The following is an 18,081-nucleotide window of genomic DNA, read 5'->3' as shown; positions in this document are numbered from 1 at the left end:
AGGCATTCCGACAGATACCAACACCATCGATATGCACTGGGGGAATGGGGAAGGTTGACTCATAAACCGGTTAACCCGCCAAAGAGACCCCAGTGCACACTATACTGTGAAAATAGGCTTTTATGGTGACACTGTTGATGTGTTACCAACGACTTTTCCTCAACGACACTTTTCATAGCTATACATTAGTCCTGCCTGCTAAAAAAAAGCTAAAAAAGATCCACCGGGTGTAAATCACACAAGAGGACAACAAGAATTTTACATTATGCCTTTTTATTCTTGACGTTAATCCGTCCAACACAAGTATAGGCTTATACGTTATAAAACATTTTAAAACATTTTATAAAAGCTTTTAAATTAAACGTTGTGCTATAAAAACATAAAAATAAAAAACATTTTAAACATTTTGTGCTGATAACAGACTTTTTCAAAGGAGTCGGTGACCTTCAGCTACACCATGTACACGAGACCAAAGAAACATATGAACTACTGTGTACCAGGGCAACAGGCCTATAATACCTTACCACAAAACGTTTTCGACATCATTCACAAAAGGTTAGAAAAGGTTGCCAGAAAACGTTTAAATGCCGGGTTATTATAAAGGGTATGTAAAGGGTATAATACGCTTGCATAACAATCAAAAACACTTGTTGATAACATACTGCAAATATCATAACATGATATTGTTTAAGTGTTGACAAAATATTTGGCAAAAAATGTTTGCAAAAAATATTTTACAATAACATTTTGAAAACATTTAAAAAATGTTGTGGTAGTGTGTTTTCATACAAAACGTTTTAAAACGTTTCTATGACCTTTATATAACCCGACATTTAATGTTTAAAAACGTTTTATCTAAACCAAAACCCAAAATATAACATGTTTAAAACGTTTTAAATACATTGTTGTGTTTGCTGGGTACCTTACACCGGATTCATTGATAAATTTGGCCCAATTTCAACGCTCTTTATATATGAGTAAACTAGTAAATTAAATTTATACAAATTGAACCTCGATATTCCATAGTTGTATCCGGCCTGGTTAACTTCGTATTTACATGCACACAAATACAGATATGCATTGGCCATCGTCGTACCAAACATTGGCCATCATCGGACCACGATGCAGTTGTGTTCTTATCCCGGGATCCTAATCTGCGCTTAATTGTTGCTTTCATCCCCGTTGCTCCCATTTATGGTGTTCAACCCATCATCTACGTTGTGTGGTAGCTTCACTCTGCGTGCGAATGTTTCAGCAACGAGCAATGGGAACACAAGGGTGAAGTCGCTGAATAACTGCAAAATGAAATGACCAATACTTTTAAGTGAAATCCCCGGTAAAATAATAATGTGAATGATAAAGACTGTTAAATGGACAACATGTAAAGAAACTTACTGTGCTTTTGACCAGCATATCACGTTCGAAGAATTATTCGAGAATATGCATGTACTACCGTGATTTATAGAGAATAAGCAACATTAGTAATATGGACCGATATACTCCAGAGGACATCATAACTAGCATACCATGTTAATTAGTTTATAATACTGCTCCGAGGAAATTCTGTAACAAATGTTCGACGTATCATGAATATTTTCTTCTATTAAAAGATTACCCACGCAAACAATAGTGAATTCAAATGCCCGCCTATACTGTGTTTGTCAGTATATTTATGTTGGCTCGATATAAAACCGTTCAACACGTGCATAACGTTGTGTCTCTTTATATATAATTATATAACATCCAAATTAGAAAAGGCTCGTTTTTACAAAACAACATGGCTGGGATTATGTTTATTCGAGCCAATTAGTGATGTGACTTGGACCTCTCTATACGCATGTCCGAAAAAAACAAGGGTCTATAATGTCAGGCTATGATGAAAGGACTCCAAGATAGGCTCCATAGGCTACCCCTAAATACCTTGACTGGTCTTGCATCCATTTTAATCTTGCCCCAAGATACCGCTTCATCTGGCCTTGCACCTGCGTCTGAACCGTCAAACTCTTGTGCAGTGTTGATGTATACAGCGAAATCAGCTCCATTTCTCTTTGTGAATCAAAATATCATACACATAAATATGGATCTTGCTGGAGAATAAGACACCTGCTCAAAATATACACGATTGCAAGCACAGAGTTAAAAAAAACCATAATCGCAATATCGCGATATGCAAAAATCAGAACTGTCAAGCTGTCAGCAAAAGGAAGTCTTATTCTCAATTTCGTTCTGAAGAATTAGACTCGGCATACCATTAAACAAAGTTAGACAGACGGTGAACTCTTTGAAGCTACTCGTACTAACTCGAAAAAAATGGCTACCTTCGTAAAACAAGGCATCGATTTACACAGATTATCACGAAGAAGAAAATAATGTTGCGATCACTGCACAATGACGAATAGCATCCAACTCTAAACCGCCCATTTTGTATTATAGACTACAGAGGGCGACATTGTCGAGTTTACTTTTACGGTGCAAAGACAATTTTGTCATGGACACTTTCCTCGTTCGGGGAATCGCGCAAGGTAATTCACTGGTTGATTAATTTTTCCGAAAAAGTCATTATTTGGGACGAGCTACACAAAAATGCGCTATTATTATAGTTGAAGAAGAGAACCAGCTAGCTGACTTACCATCGCGTTTGCATTACAGATGTGATGCTTCACAAGCCCTCCTCCCAATATAATGAGACCAGTGTTAGCTGCAGTTGCTGGCATGTTATTCATAGATCTGATGTCTGTAACATTATGAAGCCAAAATTAAATACGACTGTCAGAATCAAATCAATTGGGGTGGCAGGAGTACTGCTGTGTGCTCCTTAATATTAATGCATTGATCTTATCGAAATGAGTCAAGAAACCAATAATCACATTTATATTTAGGTTTTGCGATTCTTGAGTTTAGGCCCATAATATATCAAAATGAAAGTTTTGGGCGTTTTTCCCCTCCCGAGTAAAATCATATACATTGGGGAGGAAATTACACCACTTGAATCAAGCCTTGGGAGCTCCTTTATGGAACCCATACCAGTCCTCTTGTGTGTCAGCTTTATTTATCTGAGTGCAAACGACCCAACTTAATGTGTACAAAAGTAGTTTATTAACCAGAACAAGTTATGGTGTCATCATTTATTCATCTTAAGAAATTGCGCGTCTTGAAATCCCTTTGGCGACACTTTGACCAAAACAATTATTTTGTAGAATATTGTCCCTGAATCGTTAACAGTGCATCTATTAAAAAAAATAACTCCTGTACTTAGTTACATATTTGTATAATTAATAATGTTTATCTGTAGCTGATCTTCTGACCCACCTTCAACAAGGTCCAACCTGAGCCCAGGGTTCCTGTAACTATGCATATATAACTCATCTCCAATAGCACCGTCGGATACAGCAGGGCTGTATATTGGTATATTATTCTGCAAAAAAGAAAGGCATTGAAAATCTACCCATAAAAATGTGACGGTTTTTAAGAAGTTAACATGAATTACCGTTAACTTTTGTTATTCGGTGAGTCGGAGTAATATTAACAGATCAAACAAAATGTTCATCTTTTTCAAGCAACATCTGACATATGATTTAGAGAAACCTTTGAAAACAATAAAGACTGAATTGGCTTAGTTCATTAATATTTGTTCATGTTCAAGGGGAGCAAAGACCACAATTCCACCACTGACAGGATTATTTTGATCGATGATGAAATCGGTGCTAATGTTTTTTGTAAAAAATACTAAAACAGTTATTAAATACAGTTTGAATATCAGTATAATAAACTACGAGCTCCATAACAAACATCATTTGTAGAGAAACTGTTTGTTTGTCTTGAAGTTTTACCGTTAACGAGTAAAGAAATAACAAGTGCATGCTAACCTTGTACGCCCAATAACACACAGACTCCGGGTTATTGATCTCCTTACCCAACCTCTCTATCATCTTAGATGGTGTCCAATTGATTCCCTGATGATAACAAACAATATGAAAAATTAAACACCCCGGTAAAAACGAAAGTATGGTGTCCTTCTCCTCAGCATTAGCATCACCATTCCTCATCCCCGCTTCGCCTCCTCCTCCTCCATCTTCATCCCGGATCTTCATACCAGCATCCTTCTTTTTCTAGTACTTCCTTCTTCTTCCTCTACTTACTCCTCTAAGTTCCTTTTCTTTATTTTGTTGAGTCAACTTACTAAAGTGTTTTGTTCTTCTAGCATCTGATCCAATATCGGAGTCATCCACTTTTCAAACTTGATGTAGTTGTCATTTGGAGCCACCAGATTTCCTATTCTATTGTGACCTTTTGACCTGAGTTCTGATCCTTTCAGTCGAAAGTCTCCTACGTATGTATCACCGATGCACTTCATGAGGTCTTCTTCTATACCACCTGCAGTGGTGACAAGGACATCCACCTGGACACAAATGTTGTAAGAACAGAAACTGTCTTTGTCAGATTATCAGAATTTTTTTTTTCGAGTACTGAATAGTATTGCTCAGACAAAAATTTGAATTTGGAATGTTGAGTTTAACTAATCATGCTAAATCTCGTCCCAGAGGATATCAGATTAGAAGTATAATCAAGGCATAAGGTGCAGTGTGTGTCCACTATCCTTACTAGATTGTATCAGAAATCGCAATGGAATATAGTACAGTGTGTTGTTAATATAAAAATATTCCATAATATTCATTAAAAGTTATGTGTTTTGTCATTAGACATTAATTTTGACTTGTTTCTGTATTTGATCTCTATTGGTTTGTACATGGAATGTTCTAGAATGGAAAATGCTAGTAAACAATCATAAATAATGTAAACAACCAGAATGATCATGATTGCCATAGTAGTAAGTGGTGGCGCTATTACAGTAATCATACAGGTGAATGATTGTGATTGGTTTGTGTTGAGGTAATGAGTTTAGACGGCAACAAATTAGGTATAAGGCCTGGAGAGTAATGCCTTTTGGGGGAGCAGTTTAGAGTTACAACAAGGAACTCGGTGAAACTTATGTTAGCCTGTGGTGGTACAAAGGTTACCATATAAAAATGGTGTGAAGTCTTCAAACTTCGATTCGCGGTTCATGTGTATTAGAGAGAAGAAAATACGTCAAAGGCGGAAGTGAAAACCAACCGTGCTTGATTGTTTTGGCGACTCGACTCAAAGAAGCGGCAGACAGAAATATCTCCATCAACGAACTGTGGTATTTTGTTGGACTAACATATAGGCTATAGGGTGTATCTGACTGTCAAGTGGAGCATATAGCTTACTCAAGTGATTGCAAAAAGAGGAGCTTACGGTCAACATAGAAGACCATTTGGAAAACACTAGCATAGCAGCTAGTATGGGATAGTGAAAACATAGTCTTCAGAACTTGGACTGAGACTAGACCAGGGGTTTCCCTTGGGTAGATAGGATCTTGGACATTACCGGATCTTGGATCAAGAACTGAGTTCAGCAAAGGAGTCTCATTATAAAGTCAGGCAATCAAGATCTCCAGGCTTAGATAGGTAACCACAGTAAAAGGAAATCTGTATAGTAATTCTAAGTTTAATTCTTGTTATGATGATCTTATATTGTGATTTGATTGATAGCCATACTGCACTAATTAATAAATAATCAGAAGTTGCTCAGTGTGTTTGCGTGTTTGGTTGAGTGAACTCGGTAGCAGGTGATTTTGGCCTGGGTCTTTTAGTGACCATAACAGTTTGTACTTACCAGAAATGACAATCTTTCTCTGATTCTTGAGGATATATGATTACAAGTATATCCAAGGAATATGACGCAGTTTGTGCGCCTACTAAGATTGTACCAGAAATGACAATCTTTCTCTGATCCTAGAGGATAAATTATTACAAGTATATCCAAGGAAAAATAATGACGCAGTTTGTGCGCTTACTATGATTGAACCAAAATGCCAATCTCTTTCTGATCCTATAGGATATACGATTACAAGTATATCCAAGGAATATGATGCAGTTTGTGCGCCTACTAAGATTGTACCAGAAATGACAATCTTTCTCTGATCCTAGAGGATAAATTATTACAAGTATATCCAAGGAAAAATAATGACGCAGTTTGTGCGCTTACTATGATTGAACCAAAATGCCAATCTCTTTCTGATCCTATAGGATATACGATTACAAGTATATCCAAGGAATATGATGCAGTTTGTGCGCCTACTAAGATTGTACCAGAAATGACAATCTTTCTCTGATCCTATGGGATATACGATTACAAGTATATCCAAGGAATATGATGCAGTTTGTGCGCTTACTAAGATTGTACCAGAAATGACAATCTTTCTCTGATCCTTGAGGGTATACGATTACAAGTATATCCAAGGAATATGATGCAGTTTGTGCGCCTACTTAGATTGTACAAGAAATGACAATCTTTCTCTGATCCTTGAGGATATACGATTACAAGTATATCCAAGGAATATGATGCAGTTTGTGCGCTTACCAGATTGTACCAGAAATGACAATCTTTCTCTGATCCTTGAGGATATACGATTACAAGTATATCCAAGGAATATGATGCAGTTTGTGCGCTTACTATGATTGTACCAGAAATGACAATCTTTCTCTGATCCTATAGGATTAACGATTACAAGTATATCCAAGGAATATGATGCAGTTTTGCGCCTACTAAGATTGTACCAGAAATGACAATCTTTCTCTGATCCTAGAGGATAAATTATTACAAGTATATCCAAGGAAAAATAATGACGCAGTTTGTGCGCTTACTATGATTGAACCAAAAATGCCAATCTCTTTCTGATCCTATAGGATATACGATTACAAGTATATCCAAGGAATATGATGCAGTTTGTACGCTTACTAAGATTGTACCAGAAATGACAATCTTTCTCTGATCCTATAGGATATACGATTACAAGTATATCCAAGGAATATGATGCAGTTTGTGCGCCTACTAAGATTGTACCAAAAATGCCAATCTTTCTCTGATCCTATAGGATATACGATTACAAGTATATCCAAGGAATATGATGCAGTTTGTGCGCCTACTAAGATTGTACCAGAAATGACAATCTTTCTCTGATCCTATAGGATATACGATTACAAGTATATCCAAGGAATATGATGCAGTTTGTGCGCTTACTAAGATTGTACCAGAAATGACAATCTTTCTCTGATCCTTGAGGATAAATGATTACAAGTATATCCAAGGAATATGATGCAGTTTGTATGCTTACTAAGATTGTACCAGAAATTGCAATGTTTCTCTGATCCTTGAGGATATACGATTACGACTACATCCAAGGAATATGATGCAGTTTGTACGCTTACTAAGATTGTACCAGAAATTGCAATGTTTCTCTGATCCTATAGGATATACGATTAGAAGTATATCTAAGGAGAATGATGCAGTTTGTGCGTTTACTAAATTGCAGCAGAAATCGTAATGTTTCTCTAATCGCAGAGGATTTATGATTAGAAGTATAGCCAAGGAATATAGTACAGTGTGGGATCTCACTAAATCATGTTGTACCAGGAATCGGAATATTTCTCTGATCCCAGAGGATGCTAAGTATTAGAAGTATATACACGGAATATGGTACAGTGTGAGATCTTACTAGATCATACATGTATTTCAAAGGTTTCATAGTATAATTCCAATAAAAAACTCACGTTTTCCAGACAATTTCGGTAATCCAGTCTGTTGCCTTTATCAATGGTACGATGTAAGCCAATCGATCCTTTGATGAAATATGATGACACCTCTTGATCAATTGGTCATAAACGTGACACAGTTGGTAGGCCCCTCGACACCGTTCATTAGGTTCTCTTACATACTTGGGCTGTGATTTTCTCCGGAATTGACTCTCTTATCCATCTGGTGTTTCTGGTGTCGTCCATAGCTAGAATTTTTGGATTGTCCCAGTTTATGACATGGTTTTCTTTGCTTCTTCCGATGACGTCATACCATCCAACAAAGGATCGATTGGCATACACCATTGATAAAGGCAACAGACTGGACTGCCAAAACTGAGTTTTTTTATTGGAATTATACTACGGTATGAAGATTAGCAGTATATCCAATGAATATGGTACAGTGTATGTACTTACTAAATTATGCTGTACTAGAAATCTCAATGTTTCTCTCATCCCAGAGGATATCAGATTAGACGTATAACCAAGGAATATGGTACAATTTGTGTCGCGCCTCTCCCGAGGGTGGTACTCTCTATTCGGCGCATCGCCATCAATTCTCTTGGTAGGTCTTGGTTCAGCTTTCTTATCCAACTACACAAAGCAATACATTTGAAACAAATTGCAAAGACAACAGGTTAGCATTTAATCAATATCAGTTTGCCTGCAATTCTTGGTATTATTTTGTACTGCCCTATTAGTTTCTTCAAATTTAAACGTATCTAAACTCTCTGAAATAAACTTAAGATTCGGCTTTTTAGAATCCCTTTTTGTCCTTTGAAAACATTTTTATATCAAGAACCAACAAAGGTTCTTTCAGCTCCGAAGAACTCGTCAATAGTTCTTTGAAGAACTATTCTTATCTATACAAAACCCTTTTTCATTATGTTACCAGGCTTAACCATATTCGTTACCAATTTGTAACTTTATTCTTTTGTGTTTTGTTAACATATTGGACATGTCGGAGGACGCAACTAAATTGAAAAAGTAGCGAATAATGAATGATAACTGTGTAAAGGTCCGTTCATACTACGCCGCAATTGCTTTACAATGCGGTGCGTTGTCGATATATCGATTACATTTTACAACAACTCAACGCAACTCGTCGCATTTCCAAGTTAAAATGTATTTAACTTTATTGCGATATCGCAATGCAGTATGTTGCAGTACGATGCTTTGCGCAACGCACCGCACCGCAAAGCAATTGCGGCGAAGAATGAACGAACCTTAACTTCTTATGGTGCCGGTTGGATACTTTTCCTTGAATAAATTCTTTGTTTTGCGTGTAATGCGGCCCATACACGTTCAATTATATTGGGCAATATCAAAGACCCTAGATACATAATTATACAAAATCTACCATTGTGCACTATTAATGATTGTGGGTACAGCGCACAATGGTACTTTTGTATCTAAGGTCTTTGATATTGCCCAATAAAATTGAACGTGTATGGGCCGCATAAAACTTGAATTCAGATGAGTTTCTTTCGTCACTTGCATTAATTTTCTTCCAAGAAACATAAAAACATTACTTACACTATTGTAACTTTTAAACTTTTAAGCATGAAAATATAACAACACTAAAACGGCTGAAAATGTCTCACCATTTTGTTGATTTCTTCTACTGCCAGACCAAAATTGGTTGCCTGAAATCCCGAGGAGTAATATGATTCTAGCAGCTTGTGGAAATTGATACCCTGGTTGAAATCATAGCCCTGTACTTTGACAGAGTTTGCTGGCATGTCTTGACTTTTTAATAGCAGCGACTCTCTGACTGATAGAGGTAGAGTATCATCTTTGTTATAAACCGCCATATTGACTGAAATAAGTGTTCTCTTCTGTGTTACAAAATAAGATAACATAAAAATGAAAAATTATTTCAAGTTCAACAATCGTTCGTAACTATATAGCCAAAGAAGTTTTATTTTAACTCATTTTGCTTGTAATGATAAACGACGCAAAATGTTACCAACTTCTTGGCAAACGTTTTCAAGGACAATACATGCAGTTAAATAATAATGCTGATCATTAACTGTAAACATGTGGTAAATAAACGTATTAAGAAAAATGTGTCAAAGTTGGATTATTGAGACACTCTGTATTTCTGCATTATGCACAAAGTGAAGATGACTACAGCCGCATATCTGATGAAATGAAAATTCTTCCAAATTGATTAATTATAATATGCATTTCATGGTAAAACGTTGAAAATGTTTTGTACAAGTCGTTAAGAGTATTTTATATAGGAAGGACATTCTAAAGATATGTAGTTTAACTTAAACGCCGATGGGGTTTGTTTTGGAGATGAGCATTTACAGATACATAATTATTTTAATATGGCGCACAGTGTCGTACCAGTACCATGATCATGATCATGATGATAGCCATGTATAATTCTGCCCCGATATCTTCATGGCAGAAACCATGATGGTAGATCGAATCCACTTGTTCTTCAACAGCCACGCATGACCATTTTGTTTCCGACCTGTTTAATAGTTTTGAGAAGCATAAATTATTGGCCGAGGAAATCCGACTAAGGCTATTGACAATAGCCTGGAGACTGACCTCTGTTGATGTCAGTGAGCATGGTACGTCATCTGCTTTATACTGCCTCCACCAGTGGTCCCACTGCGCTATAGTACCGTGTTATGTTCCGTAACCCGAGTGTTAACGAATGAGGCAGCTGTCATTTTTTTGTTCTGCACATATAAAATCTGAATTTTTGTCAGTTTTTTTAAATTTCAAAACGCACGGTTGTTTGTCAATACGCTCGCTAACGACTATCATGTTCTTTCAACACATATATTCAAGTGCAAGCCATACACTTGGCTCCTTTATTAAAGATTTATCTTCAGAATGTCAAATAGTACATAGCAGATGCACGTGTATTGATCCTGGGTATTGATTTAGTTTCCCTGCCTGTACAATATAATTATTTACCCGGCGTTGTCGCTGTGTGGAGGTTAAGACCCGGTCTAAGGCAAACTTGCTGATTTGGCGTAGGCGTACGGCCAATCCGCACAGTCTTATGAATAGGCTACCTGGTCACGCAAGTAAGTCAGACAAGGAGTCGGATTTATCCTTTCCTGTTCTTAATCATTTATTGAGGGTTATGGACTTCCAGGTGATCGAATTTTGGAGCGGTACTATAGTATATAGCAGAATTGATCCAGAGAAGGAAGGGATGTCTTGACCAACCTACCTCGACGGTCGCAGGGTAAGGAAGTGCAATGAATCAAGAAGGTGAGAGTTCATAAGGGCAATGTCGGGAACCCCAGGTCGCCACGCATGGGCCTTGTTTGTTTCCACTTATGGTTTCCACCCGGATAGTATGTGTATAGTCTAAGAGTACCTTTGACCATGCGCAAAGAATAATTGACATAGAGCCTACATATCGTTCTAGCTAAATCAGGAATATCGTTAAAGGTGATGCGTAGATATCTCAAATACCGTCATATTGGATAGATTTACCAAAGAATAGTTTGTAAAGTGCAATAATTAAAGACAGAGATAAAAACAATTTATCGTGATGTCACTGTCAATTACGATCCTTGATTGGTATACACAGGTTAATCAGCGCGTAAAAGGAAGACCGATCTATCTGGTGCTGATCGGAGAAAAGGAATAGCAGGAAATGGCGAAAAATTACGTACTTCTACAAGGCAAAAAGCAGCTTTTCTAGGCATTGTGGACATGGTGCCTTCACCAAAGAAAGTTTCCTACTATAAATACCTAACTTTTGAGATGGTTTGCATGTCGAAAGGTGCAAAATTAACAATAAGGCGCCCGGTTATAAATCCGCGTTCAGCAAGTCATCATCACGACACTTGTAAACAAACCGTGCTCGAATTTGATTGACAGATGACGTCAGACGCGATAAATTGTTTTTATCTCTGTCTTTAATTATATACTTATCTGTACTATTAAATAAGAACTTGTCGATAATCGACATTGTTTCAATGACGGATCGATTCATTGAGACTCTCAGATCGATATTTTTAGTGACGGATCAATTAATCGAGATCTCACAGATAGTATACAGCCTGTTTCCGAAACATTGTGCACGTGGAAAGCGTCATCTTTGGCAATTAGAAAATACTGTTGTGACATGATGCTTATATCAACGTCACAGATGCCTATTTCCCACTAGTCACCAGCTAGAAGCACACACAGTTCTTAAGATGCTATGCACTCAACCGTGTAGTGTAAACAAAGACTGTGTAGAAACAATTCACTGCTTGCTTGGAAGTTCTTGGACGAAATTGTGTTCGCAGGTGTATCGAGGTGAAAACTGTATATAGATGCGTTTATAAGACAATCGTTTTGCAGCCAAACATTTCCATATGGATCTACAATTTGCAACTCGCAGACAAAGAAAAATTTACCAAAAGTTATAATGTGTACTTCCTTTGGCCCGGCTTTGGACAATTATTGTCCTCATTTTGGCCCATTTGGGCATAATTTACAGTTGCACATTTTCGCGTGCTCCCTGGCATTTGTTCTGGTAAAGTCATTTTAGCAGCTAATTTTAGCAGCGGATCAGCGGGACGAATTTGCACCTCCATGACCTCTGGTTCGGTCCCCATAAACCACAGTTCTATTGAAAATCCACTGGATAGAGCTGGGACCTGCAAGCTGATCTTAATTTCATATTGCTAAATAAGGAATGATTATGACTTGTATAGAAAGTTTACCATGGGGACCGTGTAAAACGGGTGAATTGGGACAGGAGGTGCACGTTAGGGAGAAAAGAGAATTTGTTTTTTCAGTTTTATTATATCTGCTGAACCATCTTCCAAACACCGTCTGTGTCACCGATGGTTTGTTTTTCCAACTTGATGCTTATTACGTTTAAAATATTGACATCCAGAACTTTTGTCTGTAGTGTATTCACCTGCCTGCCCTTTCATATCCTTGTTTCAAGGCGATTGATAATCATTGATTATAGGAACAATAACACGAAATGAACAGTGAGATATTACCCTGACATTCATTATACATATGACCTGAGCCTGTTCAATCTTGTACAAATGAATATAATATGCATGGAATGTTTTAGGATTTGGTAAAAATTTGCAACATACTCCGATATATAACACCAAAAACTAAAAAAATTAAGAATTTAAAACCACAGGTAATTTGCATCCTTATAAATCGTCATATGTACATTAGGCTAAAAATAATAATGCTATGTATCAAAGCCCATGGCAGTTTGAAAATCTTTTTAAACAATGCGAGTGTCGAATCAATTAATTTTTCTTCAAAATATGTCTAAGAATTGCATGATTTTACGGCGGCCTTGAGTTTTTTTAGCCTTAGTATAATTATAATACTAGTATAGTACTTACTTTCACGGAAGCGGTCACTTCCACAAAATGGCTGCACCTGAACTTCTTGTGGAAGTCAATAATACATATAAATCGGAAAAGATATTGCTCTCCAAGCTACTGAACGCGGAGTACAACATGTAGCCTACAAATGACATGACGCTTGACTGATTAGAATTTGTTCCGCTATTTACTTGTAACTTTAATATTGCAAGCATTGTACAGGTTGTAACAAAAAAATTATACAATTTAGAAAATAGTATTGAAGCAGCGGGTCAGCGGGACGATGAAATAATTCGCACCTCTGGTTCGGTCCCCATAAACCACAGTTCTATTAAAATTCCACTGGATAGGCCTATAGCTAGGACCTGCAAGCTGATCTTAATTTCATATTGCTAAATAAGGAATAATTATGATTTGTATAGTTGCCATGGGGACTGTAAAACGGGTGAATTGGTACAGGAGGTGCATATTAGGGGGAAAAGTTTGAAAGGTTTTTTCAATTTTATTGATATCTGCTGAACCATCTTCAAAATACCGTCGGTGTCACCGATGGTTGTTTTTCCAACTTGATGCTTATTAAGTTTAGAATATTGACCTGCAGAACGCTTCAAACTTTTGTCTGTATTATCCTCCATGCCCTGTCATGTTCTTGTTTCAGGGTTATATAATCATTGATTATATGAACAATAACACGAAACTAGAGCTACTGTAGCTCAAGAGCCAAGAATATGAACATTTTAACATGTGACCTCATTTGAACTTTAACCTTGGGTAACTTCAGGTTGACTTTTTCATGCTCCCTCATATCAAGGATGATTTGCACTAAGTTTAAGCCCATTAGGATCCATTTTAACATCTGACCTCATTTGACCTGTGACACACCAGTGACCTCAGGTTGACCTTTTCATGATCACCTCATATCATGGATTCTTTGACCAAGTTTAAGCCCAGTTTAACATTCTACCTCATTTGACCTTGGGTGACCCGAGGTTGACCTTTCCATGTTTCACTCATATCATGAATGCTTTGCACAAAGTTTAAGCCCAAACGGGCCCATTGTAACATTTGACATTTGACCTCGGGTGACCTCAGGTTGACCTTCATGTTCCCCTTATATCAAGGATGCTTTATATCAAGTTTAAGCCCAATCTGGCAAAGTTAGCATGTGACTTCATTTGACCTTTGACCTCCGGTTGACCCCAAGCTGAGGTACAATTTATATTAAGCGTGGGCCAGTGGTTCTTCTGACCAATACCCCGTTTACATTGCGCGATGTAAGCTTGATATGCGCGAAAATGTCGAAAATGGTGCAACTCGTTTTCTGGACGATTTAGTTAATTGAGCATAAATTTTGAGTCCGAACTAGTCAAGAAACCAAGTTAAGTTTTTCTGTTAGCCAAGATGTTACCGATTCCACAGCATATAACGTTGTTACCATGATCTTTTTAAATTTGTTTATTAAAAAGCGAAATTAATTGCGATTATATAATTTTTATTGTTACAGTCTGTATACTTATCAAAAAATCAAAGTAATACATAGCATAGCATTGAACATAGATTAACAAAGTAATACTAAGTTGAGTTGCACTATTTGCACTATTGTAAACCAGCTAGGCTTAGTCCAGTGTCTGTTATAAGTAGACTAGTTAAGATCTATGTTAGAAATATGTGCTTAGCATCAAGAGGCAAGTTCGCGTAAAACCTTTTATTTTGGTTAATTCGGGAATGCTGAATTCAAACATTTTGTCTACCCGACTGTATTTTGAACCAAAGAGGTTCCAAGGGGATCAAAAATTAAACATGCTCCAAATTTACTAAAAAGCATGTAAAATTATTCGTCTGGGTCTAAAGCACAAAAATGTAACATATTTGTGCGTAATACATATAGTTACTAAGTTATGAGGCTCAACAGGTCAAAGGTCTATTTGCATGTTGTACAGGGGTAAAAAAAATTAAAGTTGCTCCGATTTTCGTAACAATTGATGCAAACTATACTTCAAGTTCAGGAAAAGAATAGTTTTACTATCTGCGATGTGAAGATCAGAAGATTATATAGCGTTTAACTCTTTTTTGTATATTTGAAAGTGTTTTTGAGGGTCAGGGTCTCAAATTACTGCTTGGCAGACAACAAAGTTCAGCACCCAAATTAACAAAAATAAACTCCTTGCCAACTTTTAAGCAAACTTACCGGTTGGAACGCGAATTTTCCAAAACAAAACCAGTCTGAAGCATAAAACGTAAAAAAAGAACAATGGTATTGTTGCCTGCTGAAATGTTCATTCACTTAGTACTGAACTTTTGACATGATAAATTAGAGTGCTATCGTCAGCAGTGTGAATTGTGGGAATAAAAGAAATGCATGAATAGTAGGATCGTACATTAAAGCCATAATGTGTGATTTGCTTAAAGGACCATTCAGTGATTTACTCATCCTGGCGATTGTAAAAATCATCAACATTCAGATTTTGGTACCATTGTCATTGTCATAGATGTGCTAACATAGCCTGCTAGTGGTTCAGCCGAAAACCATACGATCTTTTTAAAATGATAATATGCAATCATTATGAAAGTTCCCAATACATTTGGACGCGAAAAACGTTGGGAATTTGCAAAGAAACAACATCATAAACTTCACCTCTACACTCGAAACATCTCGCACTATTTGGACTAGGACAGCGAGTGCGGCCTCAGAGTTAGTCTCCTACGCGGCCAGTTTGGTTACGCTCCCTCCACATGTGGAGGGAGCGTAACCAAGCTATAGTTTTGTAGGAGACTACGGTTTGCGATCGTGGCCGACATAAAGTCATAATCTAAAAAAATTATGACTTTATGTCGGACCAACAGAAAATCGTCCCGTTTTACTACAAATAGGACGAATTTGACAGTTTGCTCATAGATTTAAGCATCTCTTTCTTCCATGATTTAAGTTAGAACATGTGTAAGTATTACAAATATGCCAAAAAATCGGTTTTGAAAAAATAAAGGTAAATTCTCACACACATTAACCCTGAAAAAATGGACTGATCGTACATTATGACTTTAAGACAAAATCTGTAATTTATATACATGTACTGACAGTATATAAATTAGCTACATGTATTTGAATGGGGCTTCAACTTCGTCAATACTGATGTTTGCTACACAGCAACCATTACCGCTTACTGTCGCTAGCCATGCATGTCAGTGTTGAAGTGAAAATACCGTACGCCGAGTGATAAGATATCTAGCTCTCGTGATTAGGCCTTTAACGTAAGTTAATTATTTGTATTTATTTGTTTAATAAATGTGACAGTGGAATATAAAATACGTACCCGTATAAGTTTAAGAGTAAAAATCTGCGTTTTCCAACTTTCAAAAATACCAAATTCAAATCCGTTCGTCAGCAATCATGGCAGTGGTGATTGTGCAGAAACGTGTTTCCGCATTATGCATGTTATGACTACACATTTGTATGTTGAACCGGGAAGCAGTTGTACATGGTATCTTGTTTCATTTCGAAGTAGAAAGCGTCTTTTCGCCAGCCCATCGGGCTGGTACCTATTTCTGGGATGGTGTTTGTATGCTCAAGAGATTATTTTTTATTGGTATTGGAATGACTTTTGTTTAAAACTTTTTGTGGTTGAATTTTTTTAAATATTTTAATTCGATTTGTAAGGAAAAGTAAGTATGTTTTGCCGTTTCAACGAACGAAAACGAGTGAGTATTACCAAAGTTATGTTTGAACTAATTATGACTTTAAAAGTTCTAGGTATAGGCCTAAATGTAACAATAATAGTTAATATATAGCATCATATGGTCAGCAGAAGAAAATCTGACATCACCTATGATGTCATATCAGTGTCCTTGACCGGGGGTCCTTACTCCTTGACCACTGAACAGCGTGATATCATGTTGATAACAGATCTATAGAATCAAAATCTTCATCATATCCCGGATCATATCACAGATTCTCAACAATCTGTGATCATATGGACCATATTGATGTGAAAGTAGTTATCTATCATATCCTGTGTCGTTTTATGGATAAAAATGACTCAAAATGTTATTGATGAAATGGTTGCTATCATAAACATCAGTTTTGTCTTTTCAACGGGAAAAATCCGATGCAAAATAAAGTTTTTAGGGCCTAGCAATAATATGGGCATAATTTATGCATGTAGGCCTATAGTATTGAACAATGTACCCCATTTGACATGCACTTATAGATAAATAAATTGTCTTACTTTATTAATTTAATAACTTCTTTATTATAAATAAAATGACACATAACTATTTGATTCATAAAATTACATTCAACAAAATGATTGAAGAGAAAACACACAAGGCACTAGGCAGACTGTTATAGAATGGAGTATGTAAGATGCCATGTCCATAGCTTCGCAGGAGTTTCCGACTAGCAATCAACATGATCAGCACATTCAGAAAAACACAGTTTAAGAGTGAAGATTGTAGTGAGTAACCAGTCCTTTATAAATGTGCTGGCCACTATCTATTATAATATAGTAGGCTTAAACTATACATTGCGAATTAATTAAGTTATTTTAAAATAAAATGTACATGTAAGTTAACTCAAACCGGCAGTGTATATATCGAAAGCAGTGAAATCGGACATTCCTAAGCGAAGATATTGAGTTCGTAAGTTCTGGTATTACAAAATTGGAAATTGAGATATCGTGGGTAAAAAGCTGAAAAGACAAAAAAAACCAACAACAACAACAACAACAACAAAAACAAACAGACCAGAACAATTTGGAGTACATGTAATGAATTAAAAGAGTTGACATGAGATTAGGAATTAATGTTTTCTGCTGTTTCAGTGTGCATGTTCTCATCGTTGATGGTTTGGTGGACTGTCATGTAGATGTAAGCGTGATCCTAAAAATGCCTTTCACATTGACCAAAACTAATTACAAGACCTCTTCTACATTGAGGCTGGCTTTCCCTTTTAAAGGGAATTTTTATTACGCAAAGGAGTGTCTCTTGAACCAGACCTTGACATATTTTGATCTTGGTAATGATATAAGAGGAAGGTGAACGATAACAAGAATAATTCGTTGTAAATCGGATTAACTACCATAGAAATAGATGAATACAAT

The 18,081-nt window shown here is 36.6% G+C and overlaps 2 protein-coding genes across 6 annotated transcripts in view; one reads left to right on the top strand and one right to left on the bottom strand.

Moving 5' to 3' along the window:
- Nucleotides 1-256: 256 nt before the first annotated feature.
- LOC140155764 (deoxyhypusine synthase-like) lies at nt 257-16,457 on the bottom strand. 3 transcript variants are annotated; one of them, XM_072178725.1, is made up of 10 exons: nt 16,297-16,457; nt 15,174-15,208; nt 9,260-9,493; nt 8,073-8,249; nt 4,181-4,399; nt 3,867-3,953; nt 3,310-3,415; nt 2,631-2,734; nt 1,921-2,046; nt 257-1,295 (listed from the first exon to the last, which is right to left on the bottom strand). In XM_072178725.1, exons 3-10 carry the CDS (start codon nt 9,467-9,469, stop codon nt 1,161-1,163), a joined length of 1,164 nt encoding a protein of 387 aa, XP_072034826.1. In that variant the 5' UTR covers nt 9,470-9,493; nt 15,174-15,208; nt 16,297-16,457; the 3' UTR covers nt 257-1,160. The 3 variants fall into 3 exon arrangements, with proteins under 3 accessions (XP_072034826.1, XP_072034828.1, XP_072034827.1); XM_072178727.1 differs by lacking the exon at nt 15,174-15,208; XM_072178726.1 differs by lacking the exons at nt 15,174-15,208; nt 16,297-16,457 and adding an exon at nt 13,004-13,155.
- The window catches only part of LOC140155763 (MFS-type transporter SLC18B1-like), a 49,236-nt gene continuing 47,044 nt past the window's right edge, over nt 15,890-18,081 (top strand). For 2 of the 3 annotated variants that reach the window (XM_072178724.1, XM_072178722.1), the window contains exon 1: nt 16,053-16,234. The gene's annotated coding sequence lies outside the window, so the exon portion shown is untranslated. Of the gene's footprint in view, nt 15,924-16,052; nt 16,235-18,081 lie in introns of those variants that run through there. The other variant, XM_072178723.1, reaches the window with a different exon arrangement.

This window comes from Amphiura filiformis, chromosome 6, assembly GCF_039555335.1.
Source record: "Amphiura filiformis chromosome 6, Afil_fr2py, whole genome shotgun sequence".
NCBI lineage: Eukaryota > Metazoa > Echinodermata > Ophiuroidea > Amphilepidida > Amphiuridae > Amphiura > Amphiura filiformis.
This window is presented reverse-complemented; position numbering and strand designations above follow the sequence as displayed.